This window comes from Chamaea fasciata, unplaced genomic scaffold (assembly GCF_029207755.1).
Source record: "Chamaea fasciata isolate MVZ Bird 193981 ecotype frontalis unplaced genomic scaffold, bChaFas1.0.hap1 SCAF_5, whole genome shotgun sequence".
NCBI classification, from domain to species: domain Eukaryota; kingdom Metazoa; phylum Chordata; class Aves; order Passeriformes; family Sylviidae; genus Chamaea; species Chamaea fasciata.
Window position 1 is genome coordinate 56,237,640 of NW_027094090.1, and position 15,463 is coordinate 56,253,102.

Below are 15,463 nucleotides of genomic sequence, written 5' to 3' on the forward strand. Positions count from 1 at the left end.
GGTACTTCTTATCCTGGGGTAGATGCCATGTTTCTCCGAACAATCATAAGGAGAAGAATGGCTCCCTTCCAGGCCTGTGCCAGCCTTATCTACTGAAGTAGAGACAGACTGATTTATCGTAGGGAAACACCAGATTCTAACACCTTACCTGGTTTACATCCACAGACACAGGAAAAAAAAAAAAAAAAAGAAGGAGGTAGTTTTCTGTTGGATCTTGTGCTGATCTTTTGTATGGATATTATCCATCGGGTAAGTAAAAATTTGGAACATGTTGAAGGTACCAAGACAAATTTGGTTTCTGTACTGATATGTAGGGAAGTAAAATAAAAAGTAATCTCGCCTAGTATAAATTACTCCTCCAGAAAAACCTAGGATCCTACAGGCATGTTTTCTGAACCAACACGTACTTGTTTCTACACAATATAGCTGAGTTGCACCTTTGAGAACGCTGACCCAAATCCACAGGTGTAGTTGGACACCTTCATCCCAGAGATACTTCTAAATCTCACTGAAGCAGCAATTAGAACTTATAGAAATGAGACCTCTAAATGCTTCTCTGTCAGATAAAGTTAATGATCCACAAAACAGCCTCCTTTTAGGCTTCATAAAATGTTTAGTGAGAAGCTAAAATCACATTATGGCCATGGAACCCAAAATGCTCAGTAAGAACAGGTGACACAGGAAAAATGCACTGACCATACAGCAGGAAACAGGGCCAAATGTATCTAAGGATGGCAGCACTTCCCCCCAGTAACTGTAGCTCTGGTATCACAGATGAACAATCTTAAGAACAAGAAGGATAACACTACTCCAAGGATTAACTGGTTTGAACTGATCTGGCAGATGTGAACAAGAATAAATTTGGGCAGGGCAATGGTGATGGTTCTGCAGTCTCTGCAACTCCCTGTGTGGGTAAGACTTTTCTGTGTGGGATGCCCCATTTCTAGATTCTGCAGAAGAACCAGTAGCATCCTCTTGCTCACTACTGAATACCATACCCTACAGCTTTGGAAACATTCCTCATCACTGCTAGGACAGATACATAAAATAAAGAATGGGAAAGGAAAACAACACTTCAGTCCTGTTTTCATTTTAAGATAAGCCTGCCAAAATGAGGTGAAGCTACCAGGAAGACAGGAAACAGATTTTCTAAAACAATAACAACTTTTGTCCTCTGTAACTATTTCCATAGAGAGAGATTTCAACAGCTAAATTTTCTTGACTAAGAAAAGAAGTTAGTTCCCAAACTATTCCAACAGCAGAAGCCAAAAAGACCATTATAATCCATCCAGAAATTGAAAAAAATTGCCTCTATCTCTTCAAGCTCTCTAAATCTGCTTCCTATTTTAAAAGGCTCAGTTGCCAGACAGCAGTAAACCAAAACATTTTGGAATTCCTGATCTATTTCAAAAACGTATTGCTAGCAACAGGCAAACTTCTCCAAGAACATGTAAATCAGAAACCACTAGGAACTCCTGGCCCTTAAAGACCTAACAAGAGCAGCAATAGTTTGTTTCCAATGCAGAGTAATCTGTCAAAACTAACAGTTCAGCAGTTTAAACCAAGTAAAACCACATAACTCATCTCAAAGCATGCAAGAACACTGTCTGTACATCTTTTTTTTTATCTGACATTAAAGACTGATATAACCTGAATCACTGCTTTGATGCACTTGTTCCAGAGCAAAGCTACAGAGAAAAATAGTCTCCAAAATGAGCTGGCAGGATTTTGGTATGGTGTCTAACTTTCTCAGTTAGATATCTAGTCCAACTGCTTCACTTCTGCCTAGTCAAACTAGCAGCTTTTACATGGAAGTGAAAAAATCAATTTGTCACCGAAGAAAAGCATGTTCAGTGTGTTCTTAATATTAAAATAATTAACACCTTTCATCTTAACAAAATTAGTGGTATAACACTGATTTCCATGAACAAAACTACTTTTTCAAATCTTCTTTTCCTATTATGGGTGTTAGCAGCATTTTTCCTCTTAAAGCATTTGGTCATGCTAGAGATTTAAAATGTTTTTATAAATTTTGAAATCCGTACTAATTGAAGGATACAGGCACCATTACCAGTAATAGCATTGCAGCTTGGTAAAAGCAGACTCAGAATCTCCTCTGTGTTGCATTGTAACAGAACATTTGGAGATGGTGTAAACTACATCAGGCCAGAATATTTAGAGAAAAATGTAACACAAAAAAGCCCCAACCCATTCACCACTCTTCTGCACGAAGAGATATTCCCTAAACAGTATTAATTTAAATTTCCACTTTCAAGACAAGAGTCACATGTTATTCAGGGCTTTCTTTGCATTCTGTGTTGTATCTGTTCACTTCTGCTGACCACAATAAAGTTTTGACTGTGTTCAGCCTAGAAGCTAAGTTTATCTTTCCAAGTGTTTCCTACATGAACGCCATTACTAAATGAAGAATATAAAGCTTATTGCTCAAATATAATGACCTCAAATGAAGTAAAAAAACCCAAAGCCCCCAAAACAACAGACCACCACAGCTTGAGTAGATTCAAATCAAATACACTCCTGAGTAACTAATTCCAATCCATAAACTAGGCAAAAATGACACCTGATGACCTTAAGAAGATTTTTGCTTGTTCTGAAGTGACTTTTCCCATGTCTCTTAAGTGACATTATAGTCCTTCTTGTGCCAGCTGTCCTGTTCCCAGGGCACTAGTTACCAACACAGACTCCGTGCTGGGAGCATTCATTGCCCAGTGTTAGGAAGTGAGTCTTTGTTCCCTCAGTAAACCTTACTGGAGCTGGTAGGCATTGAGAACAAACACCTTGCACTCACAGGACACAGCAGCACACAGACACACAGGCACATGCCTTCACATTTTGTTTCAGTGCACTGGAAACCCACCGTATCCCCCTGCTTGGATGGGTGTTTTTGGAGAAGCACAAGCATATAGACTAAAATCCTCTGTCTGGAAGCCAGCCCGGTTCAACGAGGGCTCAGATGCACTGCGGTGAATTTTTGGCAATGACCGGGCCAGAAGCTCAATGGAGGCAAGAATCTAGAACCACAAAAAATAGGTGATCAAACCACTTGTTCCAAAGCTGTAACTCTCTTAAAACCAAAGGCACAATATCAATTAACTAAAGAAAAATATTTAAACGCATATTAAAAAAAAGGATTTAAAAAATACAGCTTTTTGCACTGCACTCGTGATGTTTATATCCTAAGGAAGTTGAAAAGGACAGTTGGGGGATTTCCCCCTTTTTAAAGGCACATTGATTCCCTCCAAGCACAGTGAAAACACTTGCTTTTTACTGGGCTCCTTGTCTATGCCATAGTACCTGTACCTGCAGCCATCACTGCAAACAAACCCAGCTCTGCCAGCGTTTTGCTTAACAACATTCACCAAAAAGTCAGCAGGGGGAGTTCCTTATCTTCTGAAAATGATTTGGTTACATCCAAAACAGAAAAACTCAGATTTCTGCCCTCCTCCCCCTCAAGCTTTTTGAAGCCAAACCTTCCTCAGCAGGCATGATACAAATCCAGTTCTGTGGCAAAACTGTTTCCCTTCATGAAGCTTGGGGAGAGCAAGGAGGGCAGTGTAAACACTTCTGAGCACATTTACCAAGTACTAATTTGTGTGCTTAACTGTGACTATTACGTTCATTATCTCCCAGCTGAAACTTTCTCCAACATGTAAATACTTTCCCAAATACACAGGTCATTTTAATACTTGCATTTTGAAATTAAAATGAGCATTTCTAATTAAAAACTAATTCCGAACTAATCAGGTACTGAACCAGGTCTCTTATGAAATCCTGCCATGGCACTTACCAAAAAAATTTGCAACTGGCCAGTGAGTTCCCAACTTTGAATTGTAAAGTCTGTTGAGAGCTAAAGAGGAGCATTTCTCACCTGTGGAAAAAGGGGTCTCTCATCTCTTTTCTTTTTTAAGCATTCTGCCATTAGTCTCTTCATAGCTTTTGGACAGTTGCTCCGTACTTTGCTGAGGTCTGGAGATAGGTATCCTCGTCCCACCATGAAAATGATCTTCATTTAAGGGGAAAAAAGATGAAAGAGGAAGAAGCTGAGTTGATAAAATCAACAGTAACAAAAGGTGAATATTTTGCTAGACTATTTTGGTTACAGCAGCAAGCTTTCTGCTCCCAGGAAACATTATGTGGTATTGAAATTGACAAATTTCTTATAGTAATGCTTGCTAACCTATTCAGCACAGAGAAAAAATTAGATCTTTCCTCCTCCTCAGAGAGATTTCTGTGAAGCTTGAACACTAGTAAATGGTTACCATTTATAGCAATAACCATCTAAGAAATGGTTCTTCAGTGTCAAAAACTGACAAAAACAAGAACAAGCAACCCTGTGGCAGAACAGAATGTCTAAAAATAAATATTTAGTAAAAAGAAATATTCTGTTTTATATTACAAATCAACAACAACTTCACATTGAAAGGTATTTTAAGAAACACATGGACTTTGAATATTAAAACCCTTTACCTTCTGAGAATTGATTCTATCATATACTTTTCCAACACAAAAGCTTATTCTTGACATCTGACCACCTCCCCCACTCTCACAAAAAAAAGAAAAAAAGCCTTCAAAAGAAAAAGGGAAACTGCTTCTTCTCTGTAGAAGAGAAGACAGACCGGCTTGGTACTTTTACAGTAATTATTTCAACATGGAAGGCTTTTTTCCCACCTAAGGCTAAAACTTAAGCATAAAACAAAGCAAACTGATAGGAAGCAGAAAAACAAAACATAAACATGGTTAATCATCTCTTGCATATATCAAAACCCACCAAATATCATCATTTCAAGCCAAGGTCAATTGCAATGTGGTTTGAGTAGTGCAGTAGCACTGACACTAAAAAGCCCTTCCAAACCAGCTAATCAAAGATCCATTCATGCTGCAGCAGTAATCATTGCCTTTTCTGAGTACTCAGACAACGCAGCAGGTGTATCACACCTTCACTCTAATGAAGTGTAACTATTTCATATCTTGACACTGGGGAAAAAAAAAACAACAGAAAAACCTCACATTCAAAGGATGCTATACATGTTATTTATACTAACACAATCCTGGTCCTTTTTTAACTTTCTGCTTTAGTCACATCTGTGTTGGCATCAAGGAGGAACAGAAAACTCCCGTATGATTTCTTCAGAAATCCCCATGTGCCAGAGCAGGAATTTGTAGTAGAGACTTGTGTACTGCATCCCTTACCTCTGCTGCAATCAGACTTACCATTATCTAGCAGTTGGTATTTTCTAAATAATGGCACAAGTTGAAATTATTCAAAATTCATTACTATTTACGTTTCTAATAGTTTTACTATAAATAGCAAAGGTGCTAATCTTTTATTTTAGACTAGAGAAAAGAGAGTATCACTACAAGAACAGTCTAGAAAAATCTGTTAAAGTGAGAGAAACACTCTCAGGTACCACAAGACTGACACTTTGCTCACTAAGAATCTTGGTTGTGTCACAGTAGCTGATGCAGATGCACCAGACAGTGAGGAGTATTTACAACTTTTCATATAATAGACAAGGAGTGACAAAACTCAAGACATTAGATCATATATGTTGGCTTCACTTGCTTTTTAAAATTTGTTTCAGCACTTTATTGTAAACACCCACATCATGGGGTTCACCTTTCAGATCTCAAAAGGTAAAAGCTAAACAAGGCCAGACACTGTTTTTAGAAGGCTGGATCCATCTGGCCAGGAATCCAGACATTTCCCTTATTCCAAAAGGCAAAACTAAAATTATAAAGAAGGAAAAAAAAAAAAACACCCAAACTAAAAAGGAGTCACTCCAAATTTGATGAATTGGGATGAAGTGTTCTGGCATATATGGAAGCAGCCTTATAAAATGGCATTCACAGATGAACGTTGCTATGGTTTCCATTCTCAAGTACTGACAGTGAAAAAACAAGGGATGAGGACACAAGCAACAAACACATCACTGCTCAGACACAGAATAGTTTACACCGAAGATCTTGATGCATAAATACTATTTTCAGATAAGACAGAAATAATAATCAGGCCTATCCTGTGGAGATATATTACCCTACACACCCCATGGTGTGTGAGATCATGAAGACTGAAACAGTATTTGTTCACAATTAAGTCATCTTCTTACAGGATCCCCAGACTCTGGAAAGTTATATAGTCCAACAAGCAGGATTTGAGAAATGCTGATACCCTGCAATTCAGTTAGATGATGCATGCTCTCTCAAAGTTGAAAAGAATATAAAACATTCAGTGAGATGACTGCTCTTCTGTTTTGTCACTCCTGTAGCTGCACTATTAATTATTCACTGCAAGCGGAGGGGCGGGGGGAACAAGAAGAATAATTGAACACATATATGGGGGATCATTTCGCCTTTGCAGAGCTATTCTAAACTAGATTACTATTAAGTAATCTGCTCTCTCCCTAATAAGTATCCTGGCAACCAGTTCAGAAGCTGAAAATCTATATTTAAAATAAAAAGAACACAAAAAAATACTTCAAGAGAACTAAGTAAATTGTTGGCATGTGGCTAAGGTAGATCTAGAAAATGCAGAAATGTCATCTCACAGCAGCAAAATCAGAAATGTCAAACACACAGAGAACATCAGAAAGTTCACCACCCAAGGCTGAATCAACCTCTGTTTCAGACCACACTTGACTGAAGTCAGTGCCTCCCCTTACCTGGTCCCTGTTGTTGATGTTGGAGTATGGCAACTGTCCCGTCATCAATTCATAGAGAACAATCCCAAATGCATACACATCCGACTGAAAACTATATGGGTTTTTATCCTGCATCCTAATAACTTCTGGTGCCTATATCAGAGAAGGCAAGAATTAGTTTTTATTTCTCTACATTGTGCTGCACCTCACCTACCAGCAACAAAACATGGACAGGGTCTAGGGTACAGGTGCAAGGCCCACCCTTGCCTTGAGCTGTTACTGGGTCCTAATACAGAGTGGATGCTGACATGAATCTCAAAATTCACTGCTTCATTTCAGCTTGGTGATCCCTTTTATTCCACTATGACAGAGCAAAATGACCTTGGCCAGGTTGAGAAGGTATTTGGAAACCAGAATGCTAATGGCAGTGAAAATAATGCCAGCTAACAGAGCTTTAAGTATTTCCAGGGAAAAAAGGAGGAAATGGAGCTGCATGTGAGATTGCAATATGAAGTAACTCTTCTTGAATCCATAAAACTTACGAGCATCTTACTTTTTGCTCAACTAGTTCCTCTACTCTTTAGCAGGACGTTTTGCAAGGCTTTTCTCACCTTCTACTCAACCATAGATTAATGATACTCATTTTCTTTAGCCACCATTTTCATTTTAGTATAAACCTCAGAATAAAAGATGGAGACACTAAAGTTTTTCTGCTGACTACTGGAAAACACATGCTTAAAAAAGAATTGAAAAACATTTATTTACTACTTCGTATCACTGCTTGTCTTTTCCAGCTTAAGCCAGCTTTTATATGACAGTGTGCCAGAGGGATAGGAGTAGGAAGTTTGGCCAAAGGTGAATAAATTTGTTGAAACAAGCTCACCACTTCCCCCTTGCTTACCATCCATAGAATGGAACCAGACAACTGTTCAAACTGTTGGGACCCACTCCATCGTGATTTCACTGTAGCTAGACCAAAATCACCTATTTTTACTGTGAGGTCTTCATGAAGAAAAATATCTAAGGGGGGAATGTTAAGGGAGAACAGACAAGAAGTGCTGTCCCTGTCCTAAAAGAACAAAAAACTGCTACAAATTTGCAACATGAACATAACAGTTTTAACCATTCACCATCACTGAAGAAGGTTTCCACATGACAGGTTTTAAGCAGCCAGCAAGGTGAATGGTGGTATGTAAGGGTTACGTAACTAATGCCTGGGCCAGAGCTGAACAGACCATGGCCAGGTGGCTTTCATGAAGTGCCAAGTATGAGAAAAGCTAAAAATATTCCATGAGCCAACTCACATAATCTTTGATTACATGAAGAAACCAAAGGATGCAAGAAGCTTTGTGATACCAACTGAAACTCGCTATGTTATTGCAATCAAATCAAAAGACACAGTAAGCATCTCCTGTTTTGTTATTCGTGATATTACCCCTTCTTAGTGAAATTTCTATTTGGCTAATATTCACACATGAACAGCTTTTCGCATCAGTAAGTTAATTTCTGGCAGAAAAATAATCCAACAAAAAAACCACCAGGAACACTTTCACTTTCCAAAATGACATCTCTGGGAAAGGATACTATTACTCTTGAGGTCTCTGTGGATGATTGACTTGGCATGCAAATAACTGAAAAGGAATATCACAGATTAGCTGGGTTAGATAATACTTCACCAATCAACATCTCAAAATTCATTTGTAGTACTGAAACATAAATTCTGTTGACATTCAAACTGCACATTTATGCAGGGAGTAAAACTTCAGTTACCCAGGACAGTTTCTGCAACATTCACAGAAAAAAATAAAATAAAGCTTAGATTTCCAGCTTAAATCTGATGCTACTGATGAATAACAATTATGCTCCAACTTCTGTTTTTCAATTCTAACTCAATATTCCCAGTAAAAAAACTTCAGTAATTTCTTTCATGCAATTCCATGCTGAAAGCTCTGCCTCCCAGCCTTAATGGGGACTGTCAAGACTTTGTGAGCTAGTCAGAGCTTTAGAATAAGGTGTTTCTAAATTGCAGGAGCTAAATGTGCTTCCCAGTCTCAGCGTGTACTCGGGCACACTGACTTGCTTTTTAGTAGAGGAGTGGAATAAAGATCCCCTGATTGCAGCCTGGATAAACAGATGGCAGGGAACACAGAGGAAAGTACTCGCCCCACAGCAGATACAGCCTGAATTAGTCTCCCATGGCTCTTTGTTTAGTCAATGAGATTGGCACAAAACTGCTGGAAAAGCCCCAATTTGTGTCTCTGCTTTGAATCGTGTTCACAAAACAGCTTCTGCATCTCCCCTACCTACAGATGGAGCCTGGGGAGATGCACAGGCTAACAGAAGGCTAAGGGTGGTTGCTGCAAACACCTCCACGCCTCTTGACTGAAAATGTAACGGAATACTGAGTAGAAAAATGGTACAACGAACTGCAATAAGCGTAGTGGTTTTTCAGCTGAAGTGTGATTTCTCTGGTCTTACAGGGTTATGATTTTGACACACAGTATTTGGCTAGTTTGGTAAATTCTAACTCAATAGCCCTCTGCGGAAGTAAGGATTATTTACAATCCTTAGAACAAAATAGGTATGTTCTCTTCAGATGTTGAAATGTGCTATTCAGAGAGCTCTGATACTTTCACCAAATGCTTTGATGACTGAAATATGACCCTGGGCTCAGCAAAGTGAGCAGAGAGCTGGCCTTATTTGCCAGTGTCAGCCAGAGTGTGAAGGGGATAAGTAAACATTGCCCCAGTGCTCATTTGCAGACAAGTAATTCAATACTTACTCCATGCCTTGAGCAGTCTGTCGTGCAATATCAATTAGCTTGATCATTTCAAATTTGGTCTCAATGATGTGTAGATGGTGATACAAACTGGACCCTTCACACCATTGTGTAACAATAGCCAACTGGGGTTTTGTTGAATAACCCATGAAAAGCAGGATATTCACATGTCGTGTTTTCCTGTTTACAAAAAAAAATAAGAATCAGGAGGAAATCAGATCAGGAAATCAGGAAAACCCAGGCGGATCTATCACAGTCTACATATATATTTCCAAACAGAAGGTGTTGGGTCAATCTCAACTTTTACTATGATAACATGATAACCTCCTGCTAGATTATTTTAATGAATTATTCCTGAAGTTAGCCTTTCTTATCATACTGACATGAATTAACTAGTCTGGGATAAGTGAAAAATGTCAGAACTCTTTTATGTTTTCTTATATTAAAAAATTTACATGGGATCCCAGCGTGTGAGCCTTTGTCCTTGCAGCAACGTAGACTAGGACAGTTCTATGCTATGTGACTGTGCCTTTTTCATGTTCAAGAATTTGTCAAGTGAAGCTGAGAGTAACTGCTGAGGAAACAAAAAATAAACAGTTACTTGCAAATCCTACCATAAAGCTAAGTAATGATGAATCATAATGGAGAAGGCACAAGTATAGGTAAATCTGCCTTGTCTGTGTCAAAGGATAGGACAAGTGATTATGTATGTTCTGAACAAAACAAACAGGCTGGGCTCCATCTGTGGGACTACCAGCAGAAAGCTGGACTAAGATGCTTGATTTCATTTAAGTTCTGGTAGAATTCTGTCAAGAAAATTATGTGATACCCAAAGTAGCACACCCCAGAAAGCCTCTACTTCCACAAATATGAGCTCGGAGTTTTTGGAACTAACATTTGCCTAGGGTAAAAGGCTGACCATTCCCTTTTACCATGTAGTTTATTTGGAATGTTTCTGTGGCACAGGTGCTCAGGTTTCCAGGGACAAAAACCTTCTTGCTTTTTTGCTTCTTAAAACAGAATTATGCTTGACACTGCTCAAGACTGTACTTTGATGTAATGTTTCTTCACAATATATATATTCTATCATATCATGTTGATGGATCTTGTTTTAAGAGCTGAACCCAAACCAAATACCTCCTCTGAGATAGCAGAAGCAGAAGACATGAGAAAAGGAAACCAAGAAGTAACTTTATGAGAATTACATTTAAAAAAACACCTCAGAGAAATTAATGTCACTTAACAGAAACTATTAAACAACACATAATATGGGCAGGACTGTAGCTGAAAACCCAACCATTAGTCATGCTCTCCTTCAATTGCAAAATGTGAATGAGAGGAGAGAAAGGCCTACAGCTCACACTTAGGCTTGACTGTGCCCTGGGGGTACTACATTAACAAAAACTAGCTCTGAGTGTTTGGACATACATGTATTGACAACACAGGTGTGCAGACAAACACATACAGTGGGTACAAAGAAGGATTTTTAAATGGTTATTTTTTCATCACGTAGGAGTCAGACCAATGTGTTCTAATGGAGATCTAAAATTCAGTGATAAATGAAGCACAACTCTACATACACTATTTCATGCCATTAAAAATATTCTTACCTGAGCACTCCTACTTCATTTTTGAAAGCCTGTAATTGTTGAGGTGTGGGTGCCGTAACATTCAACATTTTCACTGCCACATCACCTTTAAAACAGCAATTTTTGGTAAGTGCCATTGATACATATTTTTCTCTTGAGAAAATGCTATACAGATCATCAGAAATTTTGGGATACACTCTTTTTTAGCTTACACGAAAGAAATCACTACATTTTTAAAATAAGTCAATATTCAGTAAAATGTAGAAATAGCGTTCTTACTTTGAGAAATCACAACCAGGCCAAAGCTATCAAAAATACACATTTGAAATCCTCATTCATCAAGATGGATATTTCAGGCTTTCTAATGTTTCATCTTTACTCTAATAATTTCTCAGTTCAGAAGAACATGCAAGAGCTCAGTTTCTAAACAAAAAGAATTTCTTACACTAGTTATTTAGCACACTACTTATTAACTTAAAAATCATATTTACTGCCCCTCGCTGCACTTTCCCCATAATGTCCACACCTCCCTTGCTCTGAGGAGCCCAGAACTGGGCCCAGCATTCCAGGTGTGGCCCCACCAGTGCTGAGGAGAAGAACTGCCTCCCTGAGCCTTCTGGCAATGCCTACTGCAGCCCAGGAGTCCCATCCTCCCCCTTTCTGGCATGGGCATGCTGCTGTCTCCCGTTCAGCCACCAGAACACCAGGCATGTTTCTGGGAAGCCGCTGTCCAGCTGGGTGTGCCCTGGCAGGCACTGTGACCTTCTCAAGAACAGCTGTTTGCCATGATGGCCACATACCATGCCACTTTCCTTTGTAGACTGTTCCAAATGATCCAGATCCTATCCTTTGTCCAACTGTGATCTGTCCATCTGGTATCTCCCAATCATCACTTGAATCCCGTCGCCCAAGAGTTTTCTTTATACATGTGCAAAAGTAATAAAATGGAAGAAAATAAGTGAATTAACGTCTCTGAAAACAGCTCCTTTGTTAAAAATTTCTCACCACCATTTCCAATCACTAATGTCCTAAAAAGATGTTCTTTTTCAGACGGTGTCTTTTGACTTTAAAAGTTAGCTCTACACAAACATAGGTATGCCAAATTATTACCTGGCATGAAACATTTGCAACAGCTTTCTGGCAGTGTTAAAACCAGAAAATATTAAGAAATGCTTACCAAAAAAAAGTAGTATTTGATTTTAAATTCTTAATCATATTATTAAACTGTGAATTTAAAAAAAGAGTGGATGCTTTTATGTTTTCGTGTATTGTTATATAAAAATTTATTACATACATTTGTTACTTTCATCAGAGTTTATAAATCATGGTGGGAAAAGTTAAGATGTCATATGGAGGGAAAGCAGCATTACAATATGAGGCACACCAGTAAAAGTGAGTTTAGTCAATTATTTAAATTTTTTACGTATCAGTCCCACAATTAATTACTGGTTTAAAGTGGGTTTAAAGTGGCTATCCCACTCTTATTTACAGGCTTCAAGTCCTTGATCATTGCCATATTCATCTTCAAAATAATTTAGAAAACTTGGATGAAAGAGAAGAGAGAGGACTATGGTTGTGTAATATTTCTACAAAAGAACACAGCTGCTCTTTCCCTTACCATTCTATTTCTGTCTTCTGAGGATGAGGATGATTTCCTTTCCCGTTGGGGTCCTGGGGATTTCTGTAATGCTTTCACATTGGTTAGTGACCCGGGCAAAGAAGCAGGAGGTGTTGCAGACAAGCCTGCAGCTGAGCCTGAATTTCAGAAATAGGATAGTTTTATCTGTAAGAATCCAGCTTACAAGAATGTGTTGATACTAGGTGCAAGAACTGTGTTTAAGATGCAGTATCTCTAAACATCAATGTGAATGTTAAGAGAGAAACATATACAGGAATATTGTCCTGATATTACATTAGTGCTCAAGTCTCAAATTTCAGGAAGAGACCGGTCTATAGCAAACATCCCTGTACAGGTATTCCACAGTCTCTCGTTCATGAAGTAAGAAAAGGACAATATCTTTTTAAGTAAGAAAAAAGTACTTGAAAATGTATTTTTAAAATTCCATTAGTTTCTTTAAGAAGAACAGTAGCACTTTAGTTAGCAGCTTCTACCTCTGATATTTCTTGTAGCTAAGCTTTTAGGAACCCAAAAAATAGCTGAACTACTGTATTTTGGAATCAAAATAGACTAAATGCAAGTAATTTAAATGTTTTCCGGTTGAGTCTCCAAGTGCCACCTGAAAATCATTTGGCTGTTTTAAAGCTATCTGTTAGCAGAGAATTATTATTTAAAAATAAATATTAGACTTCAGAAAGGATTAGAAAAGAACAAGTACTTTAGTTAGCTATTTGAAGCGTATTCTAGGAAACACAAAAAGAACAGTAGGTCTGTAGCCTGTAGGTTATCTAAACAAATCTATGCAGAAAGATGTTACTAAGAGAGCTGTTTCGGAGCCCCAGTGGCCCTTTTCAAATAGAGCACTTCACCTAGACACTGCTTTTTAAAATACATCACAATTATTCCTAACAAGGTTATGCTGACCCTTCCAATGCAAAGGACATAAAATAGGGTCAACTGTTAATTAAATTCATGCTGCTTTGCTAAACAATGTATGTCACTGAACAAGACCTCTAACATTCCACTGCCTTCTCTCACATCAGCGCTCTGAGAAGTGGTGGAAGACAATACAGCTCCTCATATTCTCTTAGAAGCCCCCCTCTTAGGCAAAAAGTGTCTTCTAATGGCAACTAGAGTTCAAAAACTGACTTTGTGGCATTTAAAACTGTTGCTTAAATTCAGTCACTCAGTGCATGCTAGTTTATCAGACTACATGTATCCATCACTAGACTCAGTAAGCTAAAAGCTATACAATTGGAAGCGGATGCACAAAATAACATACCAACAGATACAAAATGGGACACAGCATCTGTAAACTCTGTACTAAAGCAACAATAATGATGCATATTGGGCATCCTAACTACATTTATAAGCAGCTGGAAGCCAGTAGCCTGAAGGATGGACTTGTGTTCATATTACGGCCAGTACACTGTCATTTATTTATTTATTATATGATTCATCTGAAATCAAACATACATGGAATTAGATGTATGCTGTTCCCAGAACACAAGCAATTTTCCAAAAGTTTACTAGGCTACAGATTTTCTCTGCAATAGCAAAGATCTGGAATGCATTTTCTTTGAGATAACTACAATCTCCTATTTAAATTTTAATACTGCAATATGGGAACACTAGCACAATATTCACCCTTCACCAAAAATGCTTACAACACATGGCAGAACACTGTAGTTAATCTGTTCATAATAATACCAGATGGCCTGTTTCCCAAGTTATTAGAGTAGAATACTTCAGATAATGCTGGATTTAAGTCAATAGCTTGGACTCTGAAGCCGTATGTAACAAATTTCATTCTGTAGCCAGTTTGCTTGTTGGGAACACCTGTCTTCTTACAAAGACTTCTGGAAGATCTTTACAAGTTCAAAAGGTGAACTGCTCTTGATATATTCTGAAACAAAAGTCTTTGAAACAGCCAAGATGGTAGCATTGGAAAACCACAATGCATGCACTGAACTAACCATTTCTGCACACATTATGTAGAGACACAAGTACAGACATTTCATTTCATGCTATTACTCAATAGTTGGTTTCTCCAGCATACGAAATCCCGCAGAGGTTTTTTTTGGGGGGGGATTTTGTGCAATACAACAGATCCATTGACAGCTTAAGGCCTAAATTACCCCCGCGGTCAATGACATGGAAATCTAAGTGTCTCATCGTACACAGTACAGGACAGAAATACTGCTTCAGTCAAATTTACTAACTAAATTAAAACTACTAAAACTATCTAGAGCCCCGATGTGGTGTCAATAGCACATTGTCAAAATGAAGTATTTGTTGAAAGCTGACATGACACATTACTTGAAAAGCTTGAGACCGAACAAGATATCAATGGAAATGTTTGTAATTCACATTTGATTTCCTACATCACTTTTCAAAACAAAGAATATTAAATATAGAAAGAAGACTGTTATAGCACTGAACTGACTTAAACTGAACAGTCAAGGAAATTCTAAGTTAAGGACATCATTTTATCTTCGAAATCACTGCAATGTGATCCAGTGACCTTTGTTTAGAAAAATTATATTAAGGTCCACAGAAAAACCTTAACTATGAAATTCCTTGCTTTCGAAGATTTAAGTCAGACTTCATTTATAATCATTTTCAAGTGTGTAAAGGTGAAAGTGAGTATGTGTGAAAAGCACATTCAAAGCATTCCAGCCAGGCCAAGCAAAAAACAGAGGTGTCTTGATAAACTCACACACTTACATACACACGGTGTGAGGGTGAGGCACAAACAGCATCTGTGGTTTTACTTATTTTGTTTGGGTGAAAACAAGAAAGAAGAGCCCAACTACCT

The 15,463-nt window shown here is 38.1% G+C and overlaps 1 protein-coding gene across 1 annotated transcript in view; it reads right to left on the bottom strand.

Annotated features, from left to right (window-relative positions):
- BRAF (B-Raf proto-oncogene, serine/threonine kinase) overlaps nt 1-15,463 on the bottom strand; it is an 81,237-nt gene that overhangs the window by 9,446 nt on the left and 56,328 nt on the right. Inside the window, exons 10-18 of the mRNA XM_066183806.1 lie at nt 12,646-12,782; nt 11,828-11,945; nt 11,049-11,133; nt 9,442-9,618; nt 8,244-8,290; nt 7,561-7,679; nt 6,681-6,812; nt 3,890-4,024; nt 2,879-3,032 (exon numbers count right to left, since the gene is read on the bottom strand). Coding sequence (XP_066039903.1) covers nt 2,879-3,032; nt 3,890-4,024; nt 6,681-6,812; nt 7,561-7,679; nt 8,244-8,290; nt 9,442-9,618; nt 11,049-11,133; nt 11,828-11,945; nt 12,646-12,782 — 1,104 coding nt within the window. The remainder of the gene's footprint in view (nt 1-2,878; nt 3,033-3,889; nt 4,025-6,680; nt 6,813-7,560; nt 7,680-8,243; nt 8,291-9,441; nt 9,619-11,048; nt 11,134-11,827; nt 11,946-12,645; nt 12,783-15,463) is intronic.